Source organism: Labrus mixtus, chromosome 21, assembly GCF_963584025.1.
Source record: "Labrus mixtus chromosome 21, fLabMix1.1, whole genome shotgun sequence".
Taxonomy (NCBI): Eukaryota; Metazoa; Chordata; class Actinopteri; order Labriformes; family Labridae; genus Labrus; species Labrus mixtus.
In genome coordinates this window covers 21,984,182-22,008,932 of record NC_083632.1, presented here as the reverse complement: position 1 = coordinate 22,008,932, position 24,751 = coordinate 21,984,182, and the positions used below count along the sequence as shown (strand labels likewise).

Genomic DNA, 24,751 nt, shown 5'->3' with positions numbered 1-24,751 from the left:
TACTGTGTATAATTTCTATGCTAAAAGATGATGAGTGGCAGTAATTAAGAATGTGTTTAAGAAATGTGACCAGATTTAAACTCCATGAAGATTTTGGCTCCAACATGAAGTAGATCATTGGTCGTCCTTATAGGAACTACTGAATTCATCGAAAGAAAGGGTCGATGTAGTGTAACACCCATAAAAACGTATATTCAATTAAGTCACAAGAGACTATTTGTTTTTTAAAAATGGTGTAAAATCTAAACAGCAGATGCTAAAAGAAATCCAGATTTTAAATCTCTATTATGGGTCGGTTTTATGTCCATCTGGATTCAACATGTTCCAGTTTTCGGCAAAATCTTCTCTTTTTAAAAATGCCCAAAATCTTCATGGAGTTTAAATCTGGTCCCAAAAAACTTGTTTCATTCAGACTTCCAACTAAAAAAATGGTTGATCTTTTCTTTGGGCAAATCAGGACTCGTGGAAGTACCTCTCCAGGAAATTGTGAATTAGTAAACTATAGCGACAGGTTTGTCTAACAGGCAAATATGACTACGAAATAATCGACATTCAGCTATCTCGGGGAGATGACTGAAATGGAAGTGACTTAAGGTTCAACACAAGCGCAATAAATTCTGTATAACTATTGAACAAAACAAATCCATAACCTTACGAACCATTCAACAAACACAACCAACTATTTCCTGAATAAGTCACCACAGAATGCATCTGTGGATTTACAAAATCCTTTCAGTTGTGAGCAAAAGCGCATTTAGCACTGCTTGAGTTGAACACTTCTTGGCAAATAAGATTTATCAAACCTCACTATTGAGCCGCTACCTGCTAGCTAGGCAGCAGGGCACTGCTAGCTAGCAGCTAGCAGTGCCCTGCAGCGTGTAGCTAATGTTGGTCCGAGGAACGCAGCACATACCAGAAGTAGCTAGCCTTCAGTCTTCAGTCCAAGGCGTGGTTTGCAGTTTTAACACTCCAATGATAGTCGGCTTGATCTTCACAGTCCTAAGTATCCTCCATGTTTTCGTTACAGTTTCTCCTTAGCATTTAGCAACCTCATGTCTGGAATTGACCGTGGCCGAACACATCATTCACTCCTCCTAGTTTCTTATCCTTAACTAATTAAAGTGGTTCATCTACAGCTATATTACACTTACACTTATCGGTGTGAGCCAAAGATACACAACACTCTTATGTTTATGTGAATGTTGTCCAACACATCGGTCCCGTCTCAGACAAACGCTACTAAATGATCCAACCACGCAAAGCGCATGTCAACAAAGTTCAACGTCATCACTACATACGTCAGCTGAACGTAATCACGTAAATTCAAAATAAAATTATGTTTTGTCTTGTGGGCTTTTAATAGGTTATTGATTTGCCAGATATGTTTATCGTTATGTATGAATAAAAATGAACAATTACTTTTCCATAATAAAATGTATCCTATAATGACATCGTTTTTTTTAGAAATAGTGGGGGTCGCAATCCAAATTCACTTCCTGGTGACACAAGTAGGCTATGAATATGCTATGAATAAGTAGGCTATGAATATGTGAATAGGAAGTGAATATGTATTTGATAAATGAAGAGGCTATCTAGATATGGGAGTCACGTAGCCTACTTAGGCGGCGGGAGAGGGAGGGGATTGCGACCCCCACTATTTGTAAAAATGTCATTTTAGGATACATTTTATTATGGAAAAGTAATTGTTCATTTTAATTCATACATAGGTCCCATGTTTCCTGCATTTTTGGAGCACTTGTAGACCGTGGACCATAAACTGCAATATCCCGGTTTGATTTGGATTTGGAATGTTTTCTGTGTGTAAGTCCCCGTCTAACTCTCCTGAATCATTTTTTTCTGTTAGTAATGAAATAAAGACATGAAATTGCCCCCCAAAAATCAGTGTACCCAAAGTCAATTGCCTATATGTTACCTTAAACAACAAGGGCCTGAATGATCCAGATCATGAAGCTCTGGTTTTAAAGGTACGCTTTAATCGTATTACCTATTTTTTTGTAAAATTTGCCAAAACAAAACAATTATTGCGCAGACTCTTCTTTGTGCTTCCAAACCCAGCTTTCCCAGACAGCACGACAACCTGTTATTGGCAAAATGAAGAATTGTAAGCCTGCCGGTGATTAGACTGACTGTTTATTTCAAAATCAACCCAATCCTGAAAACAACAAATTAGTCACAAGTCACTGGTTTCCTAAACAAAGCAAAGTAGATCTCCTTACTATCCTTGCACCAAAGATCCAGGCAAAACAAGTTGGCAGGTTTTTCTGACAATCACATATCCCATGTGACACCTGTAAGGAGTCACCCTCACAAATCAATGTAACATGTTTCCTGTCCAATCAGAACTCTCTGAAGATGACAGTCCCCCTTTGCCCATCATCACCTTTGTTTTGCACCACTTGATTTATTAGAGAGTTCAAATCTTGTTCAAACACTAGAAGAGTGAATGTGATCACCCGGGAACATCTGACTCACCATCAGACTGAAAATCCTGAACCAGCATTCAGAACCTTTTTTCCCTGCGTCACATGATGGAAATGTGGCGTCCTGTCATTACAGCAGCTCTTTGTGACTGAATCCTTTCACATGCAAATGTTTTCCTTCTGATTCCTTTTGATTCAGCTCTCTACATTAGATGTGGGTCAGCCTGCCCGCACAGGATGGTTGTTCAGGTCTAATTGCCTTTCAGGCCCTAATTGTCCCGGGCTGTCTCTTGCTTTTAGAAGCACCTGTGTGTGGATCAAAGCATCCAGTGTGTTTGTCAGCTTTGTCTCGAGTGGGCGTCCTTACAGCACACAGATTGTCAAGTAATTGCCTCTCCAGAAATTTCTATAGCTGCATTGTTGGAATAAGGGCTCAGCATTTATTAAAACAGAGCTAAGTTAGTAAAGATCGTAAAAAATGTTGAATAACAAGGTTGTTATCTCAGGAGATGAAAAACACATAATCCTACTGAAAAATGTTCATCAGAAAGCTCCTTAAAATTAAAAAATATTGATTTTTCTGCTTATTTTTTGGACTGGATGTGCAATACACTAAGATTGGTTTTTCTCATAGTCCACTGCACAGCTCCTACATTACACCTTTTGTACATTAGTTGTTTTTTATTTTTTATATTTTACATTTTTAAATTATATTTTATATATTGTAATATCTTCTTATACTGTATTATTTAAGTTGTTGCTAGTTCTGCTTTATTTCCTTGTTAATTGTTTAGCACCAATACACCAAGTCAAATTCCTTGTGTGTGTAAATGTACTTGGCAATAAACCCTGATTCTGATTCTGATTCTGATTAATATTTCATAAAGAAAAGTCAAAAAACTTTTTGTAGAAGTTCAGAAACTAGTCTTTCCTATCATCTGCTTGACTTCTGATCTCATGTAGCTTATTTTATCATTGATATCTGCGTCTTTATCGCCCTGTTTTATAAACCCAGAACAAGCAGTAATCCAGCAGAGTCAACTGGCCGACTCATAAAGCTCTACCTTCAAAGCAGATGGTTTTATTTGCAGAGCGTCGCTCAAAGACTCCTGCCTACGTCCCCTCGCTGATATCAAAGAAGCATGTGCACATCACAACGTCACAAATGAGCAAATGGGGAATATTTTTAGACCAATAGTGATCCAGATGTCTAATAAAAATGGAGATGAAAGGTGACCATACAAAATGTAAACATTTCAGCTGACATGATATTGAACATGAAGGCTTTCTTCTGCTAGTAAATCTTTGGTTTGTAAAGTGGTTCCAGAGATTAATTTTTTTCACTTGAAAACATATTTGATTTGTAAGATTTGCATGTGTTATTACAGGAAATTCTTTATTAGAATTGAATACCCCTTATATAAGCAGTTATGAGAGTTTGCAAAGACATTGGAAGCATGAGTATAGCCATGTTTAAAGGGGAGGGGTCTGTCAGCGTGAGGTTTAGAGGTATAAATGCAACTTCAAAACAGATGAAGCAGACAGAAGGACACTTTCACATTAACCCAGGGCACTTCTTCTAAATGTATTAGTTGTTTTTTTGATTGAAGAGACAGAGGAGAAGCACATCCAGGTTGTAAAGGGATGGATAAATGGAAGATCCAGCTGGTTTTTGTGACCTTTTGTGCTTTGGTTCAAATGAATCAGGCATCTTCAGTGGACGAGGAGAGAGGGTTATCTGAAGACTGGCAGGTAGGCATCGGTGTTATTGATCTATTTATTAGAAACAAGAGGGATAAAACTGTGAACAAATGTTTTATTGTACTGCACACACTTTCTTTAACTCCTGCTTCAAGAAGAATACATAATAAAGGGACTATGTACAGTGTGGTTTTATAACAAAGAAGGGCATATTGATGAAGAAAATACATTTTTATAATCCTTTTTTTCCCCTGACATTTCTACAAATCATGTTTTTCTGCCAGGACGAGTCAGTGGAGGCAGGTCTGACCCTCCCGTTGATCACGCTGATGAAAAGAGCTAAAGCCCTCCGCTTCTACGGACTGATGGGGAAACGCTCAGGAGGTTAAAAAACACACACGTAATGAAAAGTAATGTTTAAAGAGCTCTTTATGCAGTATACTGTACGTGTTTTTAGTAACGTTGGTTTCTCTTTGGCCCTCACAGGTGAAAAGAAACCTCTTCAAGAGAAAAGAAGTAAGTAGCTTGATGTTGTTTGAAACTGAAGCAAAATGTGACAGCACTACTCAGCCCAGATATTAGAGGTGTTTTCAGACCAAACAGTTCTCTTGAAGAGGAACTATTCACTAAGGAGTTCCCTGAGAACTACACACCATGCAGACTTTTTTTTCTGTCCACATTCGCTACACCATGGTACCTACTCTGAAGCAGGAGCTAAAAAGGTTCCTCTTAACGGGGTTCTAGGAAATAAAATAGTTCATAGTTCCTGTGGTGTGGAATTGATTTAAAAAAAGGGGGGAGGGTTCCAACAGTTCCTAGAACTATGAAAAAGTCTCTGCAGTCTGAAAACGCCTTATATATCTGTGTCTCTAAAAGGTAATTCTTTCGTTTTAATCACAACTCTGCGCTGTTGATTTAAAATGTTCCTCACACTTTGTAGGAAATAAAGGAGAAATGTTTGTGGGCCTGATGGGAAGAAGCATTTCAGGAGACAGTAAGCACAAAAAAGCATCTCGTTCAAAATTAAAGGCAGCTTTATTGATATTAAAAATATCAAATTGCTAATACACATTTAACATCCATGATTTATAGTACAAATAATGAACAGTCAAATGTTTCCTGTTGATCAGATTCTTTAACCAGAGGAAGTCCATCTGCCACAACCGCTGCGCCCGATGTTTTGGAGAAACCACACAAGCAAGGTATGATTGAGTCAGTATAAAAACCTGAGGTTGTTTTTATTTCAATGTGCATTTCTTACAGTGGTATCGTCTTAATATGTCATCCCCCCCCCTCCTGAAAATGAAAAAGGATCTGATTACTGCACTATTATTTGGCAGGTTCTTCAGAGGAATGGTTCCAAATACTGTACTGAAGGAGCTGGAGAAAAAGAAGTACACACTGTTATCTATACAATTTTACACCAACCAAAGACGTCACCATACACCATTTCCCAGAATACACTCTGCTTACATTTTCGTTTCATGCCGACAGTTACTGTATTTATCAACAAAAAAAACAGCCGTCAAATGCTGCAAGAATGTATGTTTTCTTTTTTTTTTCAATGAAAGAGCAGAACATTCATGTTATCCACCATGTTGGACCTTTCAACATTCAAAGCTTAAAGTAGGCCGTTTTGAAAGAAATAGGACAAAGAAGACTCTACTGTGGACTAAGTAATTTGTCTGATTTGTAACATATGATGTTTTTAAAATATAAACAAAAGTAAAATATAAAATAAAAAAAGGTTCAGACAAAAAAAATGAAAGACGTGATGAACATGATAGAAAGACAGAGCACTGGTCTTTATTGACAGTTTTGTGGGTTTAGGCTACTTGTGGCTGGTGAGGCTGGAGGTGAGTTCATTCAGTAGCCTGAGGGTTCTTAGTGCTTATGTCCCTTTGGGAGGGGTCCACTTCAGTGAGCTCGGGTCGATGGTTTTGTTGCTATTGCCTCGCTTGATCTCCTTTGCCTTCCACTCGTCTATCAGATCCTAGCAGGAAGAGAAAGACGCCATTTGTTTTAACAGGAAAAAACATTAAGACTGGAGTATATAGTCAATTATATTAACAACAGTGGTAACAGGAAGTAGGTATATATCTGAAGGAAAATATCTCAAGTGATATTTAACTCTTTATTTAGGTATAAATAATCCAACAGAATAATCTTGATTTATGAACTTTATGCTTTATTTAAGGCTCCAATAAGGAACATTAGGTTTGTGTTGAGTTTGGTGCCCCCTGTGGACAATGCAGAGTATCTTACCTCTTTGCTTATTTTTTCATGTGCATTTTAGGTATGGTTTTCTGACAAAAACTATATCATCCTGCGTCTTATAACAGTCAAATATATCTCTCACTGTGAACCTTTGCTCTGGATTTTTCTTTTAGAAAGGCTGTTTCTTCAACGTGGTTTAAACAATCTGACCTGACACCTCGCCAATGGCAGTGGTTATAGGCAATATAAATAATTATGTAGAAATAATCAAACTTGTCAGTGATGGTCTTGTTTGCTCTGAAAGGTCTAAAGGAGGCATCATTTGTAATTTCAGTCCAGTTAAAAACGTCTCACAGGAGATATAAATAATTAAGAGAGATGAAACATTTCATCATTAGTAAATCCTACCTGTCGTTTTAACACCAAGTGCTTCCCCTTCCAATACTTCAGCATCTGTAGAGACTGCAGGGTGCTCACAATGTCCACCGGATTAACAGCAGTCTCCTGACTGATCTCTGTGCATCAAATATCAACAACAACATATGTTAGCTTTGTATGCATGTGTGTGTCTTTTACTCATCAATCTTTTCATGTGTTAATAAACTTTTTTCCCATCAACATGTGCTGTTTGACTTCTCTTACCTTTGATGGAGATCTCTTTGCCTTGGAAGTTGTACATGTATCTGAGTAGCACTTCCTTCCAGTAGCTTCGGTAGCTGATGAGGCCCAGGTCAGACAGAGGCCTCTCCGGTGAGCCGACCTTCTCTTCCACTTTAGACAGCAGGTAGCCTTGAACAAGCAGGGAAGTATGAGGAGAACACTCTTTGTTACTGTGCAAACAAACCATAAAGACCATTCAGTCACAGTGATTTCCTCTGGGGGTATTATTACGCAAACCCAAAATGGACACTCATCTAATCTTTTTTTTTTTACTCCGTTAGTTTTCCATTTGTTATCTTAAAATTTCAACTTATTGATCTTATTAGCACGACAAAGCAAAGCTGATTTTCCCCGTGATTACAGGGACATTTCCTGGTGATCTAGACTGGTCACTGTGATAAGCAATGCCATGCTTCCATTGCATCTCTAGGGAAATCAGATCAACAAGTAGAGATCTCAAGAGAACTGGTAATGACTTTGTATCACAGGAAAACAGAAAATACAATGTATGGATGCATGTCTGCTTAGAGCCTCCATCGCTTTCTGTCCATTGGATCAGGTAGTGTAAGAGAAATCTTCTTTGCATTGGTCAACACTTATTGAAGTTATTTTTGTCTCTTTAATTAAAGAAGGGGAGACAGTTATTGGTAATATGAATATGGATACATACTGAAGTCAATGAGCATCTTTCCAAAGCCCTGCCTCATGTACTGCGGCATTGTCAGGATACAGGAAACGTTGTAGTTCAGGAAAGAATTCTTCTCCTTTGTGAATAAAAAAAAAAGGAAAACCATTCAAGTTACTACTACAAAGAACAAACATTTTCTACAACAAATGCACTTCTTAAATAAACTGCATATGCATGCCACATGTGTTTCCTTCATTTACCTTGGAGAAGTACCCCACTAAATGGCAGCCCGTGTTGTCGGCCTCAGTCATGACGTAGAACAGAAACGGCTCCACATCATAATAAAGCGTTTTGTGGTCCAAGAAGAGCTTGGCGAGTAAACACAGGTTCTGGCAGTAGATCTGCGGATTGAATAACAGCCACTCCCTTCATTATGGTTTTTGTTCATAAGATGAGACGTCATTGAGATGTTTGCTTCACTGGCCTGGATGTAACCAGTCAACCAATATTGACAAAAACTTAAGTAAAGAAACCAGTGTGAGTCCACCTACCTTGTTCTTTTTCCCGTCAACTTCAAACACAGATATCGCTCCCTTTCTGTACACCTCGTCTCCTGGAGGATGCTTCCACACACACTTAGCCTGAGAGGACATTTAACACCACACATATAAGCGACATTATAAAAGAAATATTATCAAAAGCTGAGCAGTATTTAGTGTGGCATTCATGGTGTATCACAGACTCTCTCTCACCATGTGTCTCCTGAGAATGGTTTGGCTCTTCATGTACTTCAGGCAGAACTCGCAGACGTAGAGGCGACCCAGGCGAGCGTACTCCTCGGGATATGGTGAGTGGTACCAGGTGTCCAGCTCGTAGCGGCCAAACAGGATGGTCTTGATCATGTTGCTGCCTTCAGTGATCTGACCCTGGATACGCAGCTTCTCCTGCAGGAAGGACATACAGGGTTGTTACACCTGGTCTTAGTATATGCTATATGTCATTTTTTTATAACCAATTATTTCAGTATGACACATGAAAGCGCTCATTACCAGATCTTCAGATGCCCGGGCTTGTGCTTTTCTGAAGAGCTCCAGATCGTAATCACTGGTGATGTTCTCTAGCAGAGGCTCTCTGGTGTTGCCGTGTGTCTGCCGATGCTCCTGTGGACCAGACAGAATATAAAACAACAGAGTCTCTTAAATGATATGGAGTGCACGGCTGCAAGTGAGCAGCTTCATGTTGGAGTGCCAGTGATGTACCATGTGTTTTTCCTTCTGCTCCTTCTGAAGGCTAGAGTTTCTTCCTTTCCTCATCTCAGCCACCTGCTCTTTGTATCTGCTCTGTTTCGATGTTGGGGTCTAAAAAAAATCAGATAGAAATACAATCGACTTTGATGTTATTATCCCAGCTTCACAATAACAACTGTGACTTTAATTTGATTCATTTTGTCAGCACATTAGAAAGTCTGTTTGGTAACTCAGCAGCATTAATTAATTAATGCCAATAATCCCACTAATAGACTACCTGATGCCGGGTTGCATGGCGTGAATTGCTTTCTTCTTGAGGCTTCACGTCCTCCTCTTGTTTCTCACGGCTGACAGCTTTCACCTAAAATAGAGAGGAATGGGAACATTATCGTCCGTGTTAAGAAAAAGGACAAGATTTGAACAATCCCAAGCTCACAAAATTAAATAGAAAAACACAGTTCTGTATTGGTCATTTTTTAAAATACTTATTAATAAAACAGAATAATGCAGCTCACTGTATTTAATGAAAAAGATGTTTGGAAAAATATGTGTTAATATCATAAAAATACAATAATAATAATACGATACAATAATGTACGATAAAGGAGAAAAACTTACAAAAATCACCTAAAAGCTAAAAAAAATTCAAACAATTCTACAATTCACTTAGCAGACACTTTTATCCAAAGAGACGTACATCAGAGAGTAAGAACAACACAAGTAAGGATCTAGAAAAAAAGGGAACAATGTCAGTAAGAGCAAACGATCAGCTTTGAGTCTGATTGGACACACAGGTGCTGACAGGAAGTGACCAGAGGCAAAGCACAACATTGAGGGCAGTTCTTGAGAGCTCTAATCAGTATAGAAACCATCTTATAAGTCGTCCTTATCAAACAAAAACCATCGTCATTACCATCATCATCACCAATAATATGGAGACCAGCATCATTAAGTTAGTAGGTATTCATAAAGAGCTGGGTCTTTAGCTTTTTCTTAAAGGTACAGAGGGACTCTGCAGATCAAATGGAGTTTGGAAGTTCATTCCACCACCGGGGGCGACAGAGGAGAAGAGTCAACTCATACGGCTCCTCTCAGAGAAAATGATGCTTGAAAGGGAAATCAAATTTCAGCAGACTAACAACTTAAACATCAATATTTCTGTTGAAGACACTCACCTTGCATTCATCAGCAGACAGATTGTGATAAAGTGGACAACCTGATACAGCAAAATGACGTTCATGTTTTCCTGTGAGGTGACCTGGAGAAATGTAGAAAAGGAGATTGTGACATTATAATAGAGAAAAGAGTCAATGATAGATTTTATATTAATAATCAGTTATACTCTTAATTAGCTTTTGCATTACATTTTTAAGTGTATTTTACCAAGTGAGTTGCATCCCGGTGTAGGGCATTTCATGTTGAAGTTGTACGTCTCGTGACAGCGGCGACGTTTTGGGCGATGGGAGAGGTCCTTATCAGAATCTCGGTTTGCCGGATCTTTGGCCTGACTCTCATCGTGGGAGGCGTTGGGGCTGGAGATGTCCAGTTCAGATTCAGAGGAGGGGGCGTTTCCTGTCGGTGTCAATGGTGGAGATTCATCATGATCCGTAGCTCGCTTCAAGTCCGGGGTATCTAAGGCATCAGAAGTGAAATCATCACTTATGATGTAACACCTGAGATGAAGTAAAAACCTTTATTTTTTGAAACACAGGATATGTAGACCCACCCTGAGAGCTTTGGCTAAGGCGAGTAGAGGCTCTGGTGAGGCGCTGTCTCTTGGTCATGTTTCCATCACTTTCCGAACTGTTTGTCTGCTCTCTTTCAGCGGAGGAGTCTGAATCTTCAGTTCCATCTGAGCCACTACCTCCCATATGTCTCTATCAGGGGACCAAGAAAAGAAAATACACGATGGGCTTCTAGAAAAATAACACAATGTCAGAATAAAAAATGAAGCATATGTCAAGTGGCAGTGACGTAAATCAGACATAATATTGGTCTGCCTCACAAAGCACAATCAGACAGGTTAGCATGATAGATAGATAGATAGATAGATAGATAGATAGATAGATAGATAGATAGATACTTTATTGATCCCGAGGGAAATTCAAAGCATCCAGTAGCAGGTTACAAAGACGTACATGACATGAAACATTTGTTACAAATGAACCACAAAACCGACCCCCCCCCCCCCCCCCCCCCCCCCACTCCCTCCCATACATACATATATATTAAACTGAAAAAAAGATTAAAGAATACCTCTAGATGAATCAAACTTAAACTGTGCAATTAAAAATAGACTTATACAAGAAATGTACATAACCCGTGCAGGGATAAAAATATGTGACATTTAAACAAGAACCTAAAAACAGTTGAGGGAAAAAAATCTGTAATTAGACCTGAATATAAAAAATAAAAATAAGAAAGTGTTGACCTTCTGAAGTTGTGTTGTTTATATATGTACAGCAATGTTTAAAAAACAGATGTGCAAAGAGTGCTAGTTATTTGATGGGGGTTTTATTGGACTTAGCATCCACATTTCTAGGTTAACAGAATGTCTGTGAGAAAAGGTTTAAGTGTTTGCCTGTGTGTAACCCCTGTAATCATGAGAGAAAGGCCAAATACCTCTGATAGCTTCTGTTAGCGTGGCTGGTGGTAACATAGTGTTTCACAGTGTGTGATTAATGCATGTGGCTTATTGTTGCACTAAAATACAGAAGGCCTATGGTCATTCATAAAAATCAACTTTACAGTCCGGATATTAACTATCATGGCTGCACGGCTCAGTAGCAGGTTACACTTCAGCTTCCTATTATTGTTGTTAGCTTAGCCTCTAAAGTTAGCTAAGCTGACCCCGCTTTCTCATACGGCTAATAGACCGTGGCACCAAACCCAGTTGATAAATCTCACAGTTTAAGATGTAGTGACAGCTGGTGTCCTCACAACCTGTTCTAGTTCACATATTATTGAGCTAAAGTCGGTTATTGTGGTCTTATGGTAAACTCGGCGTACATATAAACCCACAAAATTCATTTTAATTAAAATAACACCAGGGACAAACCTTTTGACTTGGTTTAGCTGCTCGTTAAGTTGTATTTAGCTTTAGGCGTTTTCACTAAGTGAAAATGTTGACATGAGCATATTGTTCAAAATAAAGAGTTTTAAAAACTAATAAATGATAAATGATGAAAGGTAGACCCCAAAGTATGCACAGGTTATGTCTTGTTTGGGCATGCTAAGTTGTCGGGTTGTTAAATGTAATATGGTAGAGCCCATTCGGAGTGCTAACTAAGCTAACGTTACCCTCTTGTGCGACCTACATTTGTTCTTACCTGTCGTCTACGAGGCATGTTCACTCAGATTACAGGTAGTTCCTATCGATGTGTTTCCGCCAATCTAAAAAATCCCCCAAACTTTTGCAAAAAAATGAAAAAACGACTATTTATTGATTATTTCCAGGCAGAAGTTTATATGTACACAGCGTTGCCTGGTTCTGGTACACATTCCCCGCACAGACCGACAGAGCGGGGAATTACATTTCCGGTGGAAAATCTGTGGACCGTGAGCCGCCAGACCAGCAGGGGGCGACTGCGTGCTGAACTCTACAACCGTGGAAGTGGGTATAGTGGCTAGTACTCTAGTCCCCCGTTTTATGAAAGCTCCTGATAGCTTTCCCTGCAACTTTTACATTTACCTATCACATCATTGACATCATCTACAAAAGAAAGAACCAATAACGCCCTGCCTTTCAAGATGCTTCCCACCATGGACTGTAAATAATAACAATCTTTTTACAGTCTATGCTGTATGTGTTTCTATCCCCCCCACACCAATGCTTATGTTTAGTGTGAAGTTACATTTAGGAAGATAGAGAGATATAACCATGAGCTCTGGAAATGTTGTTACTCTCTCTCTTCTAGGCTCTCTTATGCCAATTGTTTCATATTTTTACATTTTTACATTATAAAGCCTTTGGGAGTGAAGTAGCCGACAGGCTGTCCTGTGATGTCATCCCACTTAAAGCTGTTTTTCTTAATTTATAACATCTCTAATTTTAACAACCAACTAGATGGAAACATAATGAAACATGTCTCAAAGACTAGACTCTTTAACAGCATCTCCACCTCATGACTCATATCAATAATGCTACACACTGTGTGTGTTTTTAATAACAATAACTCTTTCCACAAGTGGAAGTGTACATACCTGGTATTATTCTATTATTGTATTTTTTCTACCTTTATTTAACTGATGTACATATGTTTGATTTTTAACTTCTTGTTGTTTTTGATAATTATATTCTTGTTTCTTGAGCTGTTGTGACAAAAAAATCCTCCATGGGGGATCAATAAAGTTTATCTTTATCTTATCTTTAAACTTTTGGTAGTGCCTAATTTTCTCCCCACTTAATGCACTCTACTCAGAACAAAAAGGAACAATAGAACATTTAAAAATTAACAGGAATAATCGGACTAGAATTCCTGTGATGTGTTCACTGACTTCCCTTCCCTTGTGTCTCCCTGCCCCCACATTCACCTCTCAGCCACCAGTCGGGGGGGGAAGCTGAAGTTTTGGAAGACCCAGTAAATGCATCTGTTTTCTGGAGGGTTCCACTTCTGACAGACTATAAACAGCAGGGGAGGGGGTTGTGGCAGGCAAGCCTCCCAACAGCTGATACCAACTTGCTCTATATATAGTCTCCAGGGCCTGGACACTGCTTCAGAGCCTGCACCACGATCGAGCAAGACACATGGTTTTACTTTGTGCTTGTCAAAGGAACGAGACATCAGTTTTAGTTTTGTAATAGAATCAGAAATGAACAAGCCAAAAATTGTCAGACCAGAGGAAAGGTAAGTGACCAACATCTTATTAACAGAACAACTTATGAAGAGGTGTATCTTAAACAAGAACACAAGACAAATGATCATATCACTGGATTTATAGTTGTACTCTTTCTGTGTTTAACAGCCAGCCAGCACGTGCACTTTGGTTTGACAGAAAAAAATATGTGACTATCAACTTCAAGGTTCAGAGACCTAAAGATGTGCAGGTGGATATCCAGTCTGACAAAATGATTTTATGGTGAGTTTGTTTATTTCTGTGTAAGGTTACTCCTGCCTTCTTTCTTGTGTATTTAAAAAAAAGTAATCTCTTGAACCATCAAACTTTGTAAATTGTGATCTTTTTTGCCGTTTCATTGACGACCCTCTCCTCTCTCACAACAGCTGCAAAAATGACACAGATGATGTTTTCTACAATGAGCTACACTTCTATGAGAAAGTTCAAATACATGTAAGCCTATAGTATCCCATTTGTCAGGCATTTAAAAACCTGTGGATTATTTTATAAATATGCTGACAGAACAGTTACTGTGATACCAAATGTGAAATGTGTTTTCATCCTTTTCAACACTGTAAAAGGACTCCAGAGAGAGGGTCTACGATCGCACCATCAATGTGTTGCTGAGGAAGGTGAAGCCAGATTATGCATGGCCGCGTCTTCAGAAGGATGAAGCTCGGGTAAGTTCATTTGAGTGTGTGTGTGCATTTCCTCTGATGCATCACTTTTTTTTTTGTATTTTATTCATTTTAAACATTGGCCACATTGCCTCACATTTATGTCTGAAAGTGTCAGTACCTCAAATGTTAAAGTGGTCATTTATTGACAAATATTTATGTTCACGTTTTTCTTACTAAAAGGTCACATCTTAATGGATTTATTAGAACAGTATTTCTTTCAGAGCAATTAGTTAATTTATCAACAGCTATAACCACGTTAGCAAAATGCATGGTCTCAAATAGACATGAGTTTCCCACTGATGACTACAAGTTTAAATTCATCTTAATCCACTGTGTCTTAACAACACCTGTATACATTTGAATCAGGGTGCTGCTTCACCTTGGTAAGCATCATTTCTCACTGTATCGTGTCTCCGTCTCTGCAGCCAAGTTGGATTACTGTAGACTTTGATAACTGGAGGGACTGGGAGAATGAAGAAGACGAAGGAAAGGAAGAGTTTGATAGATATGCGGATGTGAGTACCTGCTGTGTGTCAAGCAAGTTCATTACATTTATTTGTTAGAGCTTAGAGCTTATTACATGTGACTTGAACATGTCAAAATATAGCTAAAGCAGAGTTTTGGATTCAGGCGTATGTTTGTCTGAGTAATCATTTGGCATCTCCCTTTTCAGATGATCCAGGAAATTTCTGGTAAAAACAAAGGAGCGGCACCAGATATGGGGGATCTAAGTGATGTAAGTCAAATGTTAGTGTGATAGTCTAAATAGGTATTAGGGCGTTTATCCCTTTTCTGTTAAATAACCACTGTGTTTTCTTCATTAATGCATGAAAACTATAAAACACTAATCTTGATTATTTTTACATGAATATTGAATTCAGATGGTTTATGGTCATTCAGATGTTGACACATACCACTTTCTTTTATATCTTCCCCTACAGTCGGACTGAGATCCACAGTGCCCCCTCGCTTGTGTTTGAAGCCTCTATAAAAAAGATCCTGATGACAATTCTATGTTTGCTCAAGCTTTGTGTTATTTGCAGATGATTTTAGGTGTTATTGTTCAAAATACTGTGTGATATTTTCTATGGGATTATTTATTGATGTGTTTTTGTCCACTGTGTGCACAGACATATCACATCAAATTCAATAAAGGTAATGATACTCGGCACAGTTTGTATGTTGTTGCTTTTATTTATACATGTTTTTTAAAGGCTACCATCAGTATATGAGGGTTTCATGCTTTATATGGTTGATTTGGGCAGCAGTAGCTCAGTCTGTAGGGACCCGGGTTGGGAATCGGAGGGTCGCCGATTCAAGTCCCGGCATGGACATAGCTGGAGAGGTGCCAGTCCACTTCCTGAGTACTGCCGAGGTGCCCTTGAGCAAGGCACCTAACCCCCCCCTCCACCAGCTCAGGACCTCTCCATTAATGCATGTCCATAGGGTCCTGTTTGTGCATGTGTGTGTATTTCGGCCTATGTTTGTGTATCATGTTAACTAGACAGAGTGTAAAACTGAATTTCCCCTCGCGGGGATTATTATTATTATTATTATTATTATTTGTTCAATATCGCCAGGAGATGGCAGTAATGTGGAGAAGAAAGCTTTGTTCAAAGGTTATAGTCGTGAAAACAACCTGTGAAACTAATCAAATCTGTCTGTGGCATGTTCCATTTGTAAAACTGAATAGTATTCGTGGGGGGGAAACCATTAAGCATTTTTGTGTCTTTTCTGTTTCGCTGGATATTAAGGTCGAATCTACTCAAAGTCGATTAAAAAAATGTCCAGACATTGTGTGGACATAACAGGAGAAGAGTTTGATGTGACACTGAAGGAGGCAAACCTGGACAAATGTGTATAAAACAGGAGATGTCACGAATGAGGAGCACTTTGGATGAACAGTGTAAATATCTTTCACTGTAAGTCTTTTGCATTCCAGTAGAGGGCGGTAATGCAACACCTTTGATACCAACCGCCATTAAAAACCAACAGAAGAAGAAGAAGTCGGTGAAATGAAGTTTGGACTCTGTTGCTAGCCATACTAACCAGCCTCCCCTCATATACATTACATAAACTAGTGTGAGGTCGAGTTTCCCACTCAAAAACACTCCAGTATGGCTTTTCAGTGTCAACGAGACTGTTATATGAAAGAGGTATGAACATGTTTAAATTGCATTGCAACACCAGACGAAAATGTAGCATTCATTATCTGCAGTGGTTAGCATTGTTGCTAATGCTAACTAAAGTTACTGGACCAGAGTGAGCATGAGTTAGTTACAGACTGTGTTCTGCTTTGAGTATTTGTCGTTTTATGAGTTATATTAAATTGTGACAAAGTAAACCAATGTTTATTACTCGCTAACAAGTCATATTTATGTTCCCAACCAAAGACAGTTGCCCGTGATTTTTAACATTTATTTTATCTTGAAGTCAAGTTACAATCACTTGCTATGACGCTTTGTTTGTTTTGTGTTTTGTGCATTATTTTTATTTTTTTTTCACAACTTTTTTTATTGAGTTTTGAGACATACAGATATATATATATGTTCGACGGGTTCTTCAGTAAAATAAATAATTTTAAATAAATTTAAAAAAACATAGAAAAGGAGACAACTAGAACACAACACAAAATAAGCTTGGCCATTCAACGAGTTACAAAAAGAAATAAACACAGTATGTATTTGATGTAACTATAGCACATTATACAGAAGGGCTATAAAAGACAAAAGAAGGAAAACCGATCAAGTATGCATACGTGTAACGTGCACACACATACATGAATATACAGAGACATACACATAAGAGAGGGATGTACACATACTGTGTTGTACATTATTATCAACGTAAAGAGGGTATAACTTAATGTAAGTTTCCATTTCATGTGTTGTTCCTTCAGTTTGTCACCTCTGTGGTGTCCTGCTGTCCAGCTGAACTCAAACAAGAGGTCAACGGAAAGAAAGAAACTCTCAAGGGCTTCCATGTCAAGCTCCAAGACACCATATTGTTTCCTGAAGGAGGCGGCCAAGTAAGCAAGTTATAGTTCAATACCTGATTCTGCTCTAAGCAAGCCCTTCTCATTCATGCATGATTTTCCTGTACTTCTTTCTTTCAGCCAGATGACCATGGACTGATCGGAGACGTCCCAGCTCTGAGGGTGACGAGGCAGGGGCCTGAAGCGGTACACTTTGTGAGCTCACCTTTGGAGGTGGGTCAGGAGGTGCAGGTGAAGGTCGACTGGGAGAGGAGGTTTGATCACATGCAGCAACACTCAGGTAAGCAATATTAAGAGAGCCTTTCTCAAACTGCTCCCTCCACACTCCACCTGACGTCACACCCACAGCTGAATGAACTACCCTTCATCAATCAATCAATCAATCAATTTTTATTTGTTTATGTGTTCTGGCAGGCTGTCCACCAACGATCTCCCCTTCATTAAGGTGGAGGGGATACAGCTAATAATACGTTGTCCACATCAGTTTAGTAATCCAGCATTGGTGTAGACATCCTCAGAGGTTTTGGCTGACCCTTCATAAGAGTGCGTAAACGGAGTGGAAGTGTGTTGGAAGAGGTTTGAGAAAGGCCCTAAGTAATCATGAAGTTGTGGGACTCATGTTCAGTTTTATGAGGGTGAACTGAAAATTCTTAACCAAGATCTTAAATCGTTTTGTCAACTTGAACAACATTTATTTTCTCCTCTCGACTCGTAGGTCAACATTTGATAACAGCTTTGGCAGATGCGTTTTTCGGATACAAGACCACATCCTGGTACATCACCTCACCTCTGCATGGATCAGTATATCAGAAATCGCTTGGCTCTGGGTTCACCTGATTTCTCTTCGTGTGTTTTTGTTTTTCTAGGGATCTGGGCCGTCAAAGAAGCACCATTGAGCTGGACACTCCCTGTGTGACGCCCGCCCAGCTCCAGGCCCTGGAAGAAGCTGTAAACGAAAAGATCAGAGCCCACGTCCCCGTCACTGTGCAGCTTCTCTCCATAGACGACCCGGCTGTGGAAAAGGTTCATATACAGTCCTCTTATACTCTGTGATCACACTCAAAAAGTCAATGTGTAAGATGTATGTGCTGCATGTAGGGGGTTTTACTTGTACTTTATGTTACAAGAGTTCCGTGTGTGAACCAGGTGAGGAGTCGAGGGCTACCAGACGACCATGCGGGGCCCATACGGATCATTGATATCGAAGGTGTTGACGCCAACATGTGCTGCGGAACTCATGTGTCCAACCTCAGTCACTTACAGGTTGAACTTCATTTAATTAGTTAAAATCATTAGATGCATACAGTGATTCTTTTTGATAATATACTTATTGTGTATTCTTGTTGTATGAACTTTAGGTAATAAAGCTTCTTGGAACTGAGAAAGGGAAGAAAAACAAAACCAACCTGATCTTCCTGGCAGGAAACAGGGTGTTGAAGTACACTGAGAAAAGCTACAGCACAGAGCGATCACTGGTGTCTCTCTTGAAGTAAGTTTAAAGTCTGAATCATTATCAGCGTGACTTTAAGGCTTTATATGTGATTTTTTGATCCAGCAGATGTCGCCCTTGAGCACCAGCATGAAACCAAAACAACTCGCGCTGCATTGTTGTGTTAGCATGCTAATGCTAGTGATCTTTATTATGCTCGTATCTTCACACTGCATGTAAATTTACCTGAAATGAGCGTGATCTAGAAACACAGTTAAGCAGTGAGTACAGTATGTTATTCTTCTTTTCTCTAGTCCCTCAATTAAACAACTTTTATACGTGAGGGGAGGAGTCAGCCGGCCGTCCGGGCGATGTAAACAAAGTGAAGATAGGACTCTGAAAACTCTGAAAACATCACAGACAGTGGGACTCGGGTGTTACACCCATTGTAGACAGTCATGACTCACAGAGTTATTTTCAGAGGATATACTTGATTTATATTATATTTAAGTGTGAAAAATCACATATTAAGCCTTTAACGTTCTCAGACTACTGTAATAACTTTTTTTTTTTTTTACAGAACCGGGCCTGATGAGCACGTCGAGGCAGTCGACAAGTTGCAGAAATCTGTGAAGCTACTTCAGAAAGTAAGTGATTTTTTTGTCTACTTCTATGCCTGTACATGTTTATGCACAGTATACGTTTGCTGTAACATAGCACATTGCTAACCTTCATGAAAATGTCATGTGCAGACTAACTTAAACCTGCTGCGAGACATGGCTGTCCTCATCGCTCAGAACTTTAAGAGCAACCCTCAGCGAGGCAACTTCTTCAGCTATCACAAGTAAGATGCTTTTTTTTTTAAATTTAAAGATTTATTTTCAGGCTTTTTTGTGCCTTTAATGGAGAGATAGGACAGTGGATAGAGTTGGAAATCAGTGAGAGAGACAGTTAGGAATGACATGCTGTAAAGGAGCCACAGGTGGGATTCGGACCTGGGCCTCCCGCTTGGAAGACCACAGCCTACATGGGGCGCACTAACCACTGCGTCACCAGCATCCCACAAGTAAGATACTTTGAATCATGTTGAAGGGCTTGTGGGTAGTTTTCAGGATTGTCAGTTATACATGTTGAACATCTTAAAAATGGGGAGCCAATTTAGTTTAGTGATTTAACTGCTCAACCCATGTGCAGAGGCTTGACCCTTGAGGTAGTGGCTCCGGGCTCGACTCCCAACATTGTCCATATATATGACATGACGTCCCCTGATCTCACTCTCCAGTCTTGTACTCTGAAAAATGATCCACAAAGAAAAAAAAACTCTCCCCATATGACGTTTATACTGAGAAAATGGTTAATCTTTTTTTGTCTTTCCAGGAAAGAGGGTGATAATGAGTTCATGGGTATCATTGCCAATGAACTAAACTCTGAGGTAAGATTATTTTCTGACTGTTCAGTCTTTGTTTTTACGGTTAAATAATGATGTTAAGGCTTTTTTTGTTTTTTTGCTGCTCTCAGGAAACGTTAGTCTTCCTGACTGTAGGAGAGGAGAAGGGACCTGGATTATTCCTGCTGACTGGACCCAGCGGGCCGGTGTCAGACATGGGACCACGGTAAGAAACATCACCATATATTGATTCAGTTTTAAAAATAGTTTGTGTGTGTTGGTCTTTTGGATGATTCTATGAGTTTTATTTTGCAGGGTGTTGGAGATGCTCCAGGGGAAAGGAGCAGGAAAAAATGGGCGTTTTCAAGGCAAAGCCAACAGCCTGGCACGGAGAGGAGAGGTGGAGGATTTCCTGAGGCAGCACTTCAAACATCACACCTCAGAGGAGGAATAAACCCGCAGTGGATCAGTAAAACAACGTTATAACTTATGATAATTGTAAATAATTTGAAGCTCTGTACGTGTCCGTACATATCTGACTGTGAAATATCCTGTAGTTTTAATTCACTTAAATCTTTCCTGTTGGAAGCTCATTTTTGTGTTTGTGTTTTCTGTTCCAGCCACACACACCTTAACGCTTTTTAACGATCGTATATGTCATTTCTTTACTTATTAAAAAATGAACACTCTATTCAAAGCGATCATAGTTTTTTTTTTTTCATTTTTAAAACAGAGGCAACATCATGTCTGAATGGTTTTATAATATTTAATTAAAAAGATCTGTGAAAATGTAACACACCAAAAGGCATGACTTATTTTGTGACCAAAAAATACAATGAAATACAAAGTGCATCTTTGGATTAGAAGTAGTTGTGTATCACCTTATTTACAGTGCGTGTGCCATGAGATCAGAAAAAGCTTACAATAACGTACAGTCAAATACAAGATAACCCTGATATATATAAAGACACAAACATTAAAATGTAAGGACTGTTGCATGCTGAAGAAGTGCAAATGTGCAAGCACCCGGCCCCTTCTAGGTTAACTTTTTATTAAATAAAATTTAAGATTTATTTTTGGGCTTTTTGTGCCTTTAATGGAGAGACAGAGGATGGAGCCGGAAATCAGGGAGAGACAGAGTGGGGAATGACATGCGGGAGAGGGGCCACAGGTCGCATTTGGACCCGGGCCGCCTGCTTCTAGGACCATAGCCTCCGTACATGGAGTGCGCGCACTAACCACTGCGCCACCAGCGCCCCAATAGGTTAACTTTTTTAAAAACACTTAAGGCAGTAAAAACAAATAGAGACTTTTTTTTTGGCAGTAGTTCTTGTGATCATGAAGAAGTTTTAAATGATAAGTGTACTTGAGCTTATAAAGCGCTTTTACTCTGCATGTCACACACTGATGGTAGAGATAACTATGTAGTATCATCCATCAGAAGTAACTAATCATCATGGTTAAGTGTCTTGTCCAAGGACACATTGGACATGTTGCCCAGCTGGGGATTGAACCCTTGACCTTCTGGATGAGAGGCGACAACTCTACCAACTGAGCCACAGCCACTCAGTCCTTTATAGCCCCTCTGCTCCTCCTTTGTAGGGTTACTTGAGAGGTTTCACAATCTTCATTGAGATGTAGTTCTGGAAAAGACCAAAGAAAACAATAATTCACTGCTTTATCTCTAGTACAGAACATGGACTGTATTAAAGGAATACAGCCAGAGGTCTGGACTGAAGCCTCTCAGTTTTAAACCTCAGCTGTGCTGTTAAGATTAGTGTTTTTATTTTTAAACTTCTTTATGCAATACCAGCTAAATCACAAGATTTACAAATGATTAACCACCAGTGTTCCTTGTTCAATCTTACCGGTAATGAGTACAACAGGATGGCGAGGAAGAGGATCACTATGGTGAGGAGGATGAGTCCGATGAAGACGCATCTGAACCTTCGCCACACGATGAACTTCATGGTCTTACATGGGTTGGTGAACCAGAAGAAGGACGTTTCTGGGCGTCTGATGATGAAAGAGAATGTCATTGTTTTTTGTTAAACTTCAGACTCTGAAGTAACTGGTAAGTTTTTCACTGCTCTCTGTTGGGTCTTACTTGGGAAAGTCCAGTTTAGGATTCATGTTGGGATCATCACGGCCTTTTCCTGCAGGTCTCTCATCTGCATCTGCTTCACTCACAATCTCCAGTGTCATCTCCACTTTGCCCTGTAAACACAACACAGCAAGACAGTTAAACAAGATGGGTACAATTTTATTTATTAGCCAAAGGTATAGAAAACTATGAATCCAGCTTCTCCAGGGTACATAAAAACAATTTCTTTAGGGCTGTGTAAACGGAGGATTTGGTGCCCAAAAGCAGAATTAGCGACCGAATCAAAGACTAACTAGCAGTTTTCCTCTGCTTTTTACATTTCATGCCCTTTGAAATATGGACATCTCTCTGATCAAAAGGACAAATCTAGGAGGACAGTCCTGGAGACGAGTTTGGGAGGCACTGGCCCATTATGCTTGAGGACCTTTATTCCTGTGTCATATTCAAATTGTACTGAACTCCAGCTAAACTTTATCCTAGAACCCTGTTATTGACCAGTTTAATAGAAAAGGTTTGAAAAAGCCAATTTAGCCCCAAAAATGGGATTTTGTGACCTGGTTCATACTTACCCCCAGGACCTTCTTTCCATCCTGCTCAATAGAACAGGGCCACCATCCTCTGACCGACTGCTGAGCAAACAGAGACTTGGCGTTTTCCATCTTTTGTGGAACTCCAATTTCCAGATAATCCATCATGTCCAGAGAACACTTCTCGGGGGTCTTTGCAGGAGCGACCAGGTTACGCAAATCCAGCTCCAGTGTGCCTACAAATAGAAAACAGGTTTTACAATCATGTATTTAGGTTATTCATATAACACTGCTTTCTCACTATGACTTTCTATCAGTGTTTACTGATAGAAAAAGCTGAGGAAACTGACAATATGTTTATATGAGAAGCTAAATTATTTTTTAAAAACCTCATTAATAATCAAAATTTTGGCTGGTTTATTTTTGACCATAAGAAGTGTTTCAAGGCACGCCTCACATAACGTCCGGGCTAACAACTACAACCATACAGATGTCAATTGTGAGTTAATCCTGATGGAATTTAAGCTGGAGAATTTCTGTTCACCTTGTGACACTTGGGAGTGAAGCAGATCGACTTGGACTACCAAAAACAGAGCTGCTCTTTTCTGCATGCGAATCTCATCTTCTTCCAGACCTTTCCTCATGTCCTGGCCAGGCTGCTAAGTGCCTCAGTGTGATCTCACACACGTCTCCATGGTCTTACCCTCTTCAATCTCTAGTACAGTACAATCTCCCCTGTAGCTGTGCTGACTACACATTTAACCACAACCACAGTAATAATAACACTTCGGGTTGCTTCTTCTTCAGATTCAAAACAATGCTCTTACCAAGGTAATCATCCAGGGAGAATTTGTCGTTGTCCCATATCTGAACAATCAGCTTGGGGGGGGTTCTGAACTCTGTTTTGTCAAGATTCCAAAAGCGCTCCTGTTGGAGAAAAACATGCTCTAGATTAGCTATTTGTACAACCCGTCTGTAAAGTGTAATAAATAACTCATTTATTTTGTTACGTTTGATGCAGAAAAGTGTCACCTTCTTAGAAATGAGGCAGAGTTGTTCAGCGGGCAGGTAGTCAAAGTCATAGATGAACCTCCAGTTGAAGTTTCCGTCTCCGTCCAGAGACCTGTAGTGGACGTCTGTCTTCTGCTTGTCCTCCTCCATGCCGGGCATCCAGCTGGCAAAGACAACATGGTGTGAGCAGTCATTATTCTTGCTCAGAAACCTGTATCTTTACTGTGTAAGAATAACATCTATGGAAACACAAACAGCCTGAATGCAGCATTAGATGTTGCCATGTGGACTGGTATGGAAACTTGAATAATTCTCCAGCCTCACCCTTTGACATAGATGTCACTCATGTTTTCTCCTGTGATGCTCTTCTCGTCCAAAGTCACGTCTGTGGTGTTCCAGATGACAGCACGCAGGAGATACCTGAACATTCACAGTCAGTGTTAGCTCCATATCTGATGTTTACAGTGATGAAGTACTAAAGGTAGGCATGGCGCTTACTTCTTGGGTTTACGTGGTGTGATGTCAAACGGAGATCCAGGGAGGCCGATGGATTTGGGGAAAACGTCCACCCACATCTGAAGGCTTCCCTACATGAACACAGTTTAGGGTTTGAATAAATAGCTGAGTCAGGGTGGGTGTGGTCATGCACGGGTAGAGCATGTGCGAGCTGTGTGATGTGTTACCTGAGAGAGAGTGGGCTGGAAGGTGCTGTAGAGGGTCCTGGTCTCCACATGTTCCGGGACCAGTCCTTGCTTTCTGAGCACATGCAGACAGAGGCGTTCCCGAGCCGGGCCCAAGTGCTGATGAATTTCCATGTTGGTCTCTGGAAGAGAAAGTGCCCCCAGTTAGATGTGGCAAAAAGATTCAGTCAATTAAAGTCTGGAAATT

The 24,751-nt window shown here is 39.7% G+C and overlaps 3 protein-coding genes across 13 annotated transcripts in view; 1 reads left to right on the top strand and 2 right to left on the bottom strand.

The window, feature by feature from the left end:
• Positions 1-5,158: 5,158 nt before the first annotated feature.
• Positions 5,159-12,433, bottom strand: kat7b (K(lysine) acetyltransferase 7b). Of its 2 annotated transcripts, none has more exons than XM_061027804.1 (14): positions 12,212-12,433; positions 10,621-10,771; positions 10,278-10,526; positions 10,070-10,152; positions 9,172-9,255; positions 8,907-9,005; positions 8,697-8,807; positions 8,400-8,591; positions 8,199-8,288; positions 7,908-8,048; positions 7,690-7,783; positions 7,002-7,148; positions 6,768-6,874; positions 5,159-6,135 (listed from the first exon to the last, which is right to left on the bottom strand). In XM_061027804.1, the coding sequence occupies exons 1-14, from the start codon at positions 12,239-12,241 to the stop codon at positions 6,034-6,036; spliced, it is 1,680 nt and encodes a 559-aa protein (XP_060883787.1). In that variant the 5' UTR covers positions 12,242-12,433; the 3' UTR covers positions 5,159-6,033. The 2 variants fall into 2 exon arrangements, with proteins under 2 accessions (XP_060883787.1, XP_060883788.1); XM_061027805.1 differs by having other exon boundaries at positions 12,224-12,433.
• A 1,146-nt stretch (positions 12,434-13,579) lies between these two features.
• Positions 13,580-20,912, top strand: ptges3l (prostaglandin E synthase 3 like). Of its 3 annotated transcripts, XM_061027481.1 has the most exons (17): positions 13,581-13,741; positions 13,860-13,973; positions 14,117-14,183; positions 14,312-14,410; positions 14,836-14,925; positions 15,084-15,146; positions 17,310-17,438; positions 17,526-17,685; positions 18,121-18,178; positions 18,272-18,428; positions 18,552-18,668; positions 18,764-18,894; positions 19,415-19,481; positions 19,587-19,678; positions 20,212-20,266; positions 20,353-20,447; positions 20,537-20,912. In XM_061027481.1, the coding sequence occupies exons 1-17, from the start codon at positions 13,707-13,709 to the stop codon at positions 20,673-20,675; spliced, it is 1,668 nt and encodes a 555-aa protein (XP_060883464.1). In that variant the 5' UTR covers positions 13,581-13,706; the 3' UTR covers positions 20,676-20,912. The 3 variants fall into 3 exon arrangements, with proteins under 3 accessions (XP_060883462.1, XP_060883464.1, XP_060883463.1); XM_061027479.1 differs by lacking the exons at positions 17,310-17,438; positions 17,526-17,685; positions 18,121-18,178; ... (6 more) ...; positions 20,353-20,447; positions 20,537-20,912 and adding an exon at positions 15,370-15,579 and having other exon boundaries at positions 13,580-13,741; positions 15,084-15,163; XM_061027480.1 differs by lacking the exons at positions 17,310-17,438; positions 17,526-17,685; positions 18,121-18,178; ... (6 more) ...; positions 20,353-20,447; positions 20,537-20,912 and adding an exon at positions 15,352-15,579.
• A 57-nt stretch (positions 20,913-20,969) lies between these two features.
• Positions 20,970-24,751, bottom strand: part of myof (myoferlin) — a 38,083-nt gene continuing 34,301 nt past the window's right edge. For 7 of the 8 annotated variants that reach the window (XM_061027470.1, XM_061027472.1, XM_061027471.1 and 4 more), the window contains 9 exons: positions 24,547-24,686; positions 24,362-24,450; positions 24,188-24,283; positions 23,885-24,026; positions 23,680-23,779; positions 22,895-23,088; positions 22,329-22,438; positions 22,090-22,237; positions 20,970-21,864 (listed from right to left, as the gene is read on the bottom strand). In XM_061027470.1, coding sequence (XP_060883453.1) covers positions 21,826-21,864; positions 22,090-22,237; positions 22,329-22,438; positions 22,895-23,088; positions 23,680-23,779; positions 23,885-24,026; positions 24,188-24,283; positions 24,362-24,450; positions 24,547-24,686 — 1,058 coding nt within the window. In that variant the 3' untranslated portion in view covers positions 20,970-21,825. Of the gene's footprint in view, positions 21,865-22,089; positions 22,238-22,324; positions 22,439-22,894; positions 23,089-23,679; positions 23,780-23,884; positions 24,027-24,187; positions 24,284-24,361; positions 24,451-24,546; positions 24,687-24,751 lie in introns of those variants that run through there. The other variant, XM_061027478.1, reaches the window with a different exon arrangement.

Bases quoted from the DNA above. Each gene is read 5' to 3' on its own strand.
- kat7b (XM_061027804.1), bottom strand. From the start codon at position 12,241: ATGCCTCGTAGACGACAGGTAAGAACAAAT. The intron at 10,772-12,211 runs GTAGGTCGCACA...GTCCCCTGATAG, and splicing joins GACGACAGGTAAGAACAAAT to AGACATATGGGAGGTAGTGG. The intron at 8,592-8,696 runs GTAATGAGCGCT...TCCTTCCTGCAG, and splicing joins CCCGGGCATCTGAAGATCTG to GAGAAGCTGCGTATCCAGGG.
- ptges3l (XM_061027481.1), top strand. From the start codon at position 13,707: ATGAACAAGCCAAAAATTGTCAGACCAGAGGAAAG. The intron at 17,439-17,525 runs GTAAGCAAGTTA...TCTTTCTTTCAG, and splicing joins TTCCTGAAGGAGGCGGCCAA to CCAGATGACCATGGACTGAT. The intron at 18,669-18,763 runs GTTGAACTTCAT...TATGAACTTTAG, and splicing joins CCAACCTCAGTCACTTACAG to GTAATAAAGCTTCTTGGAAC.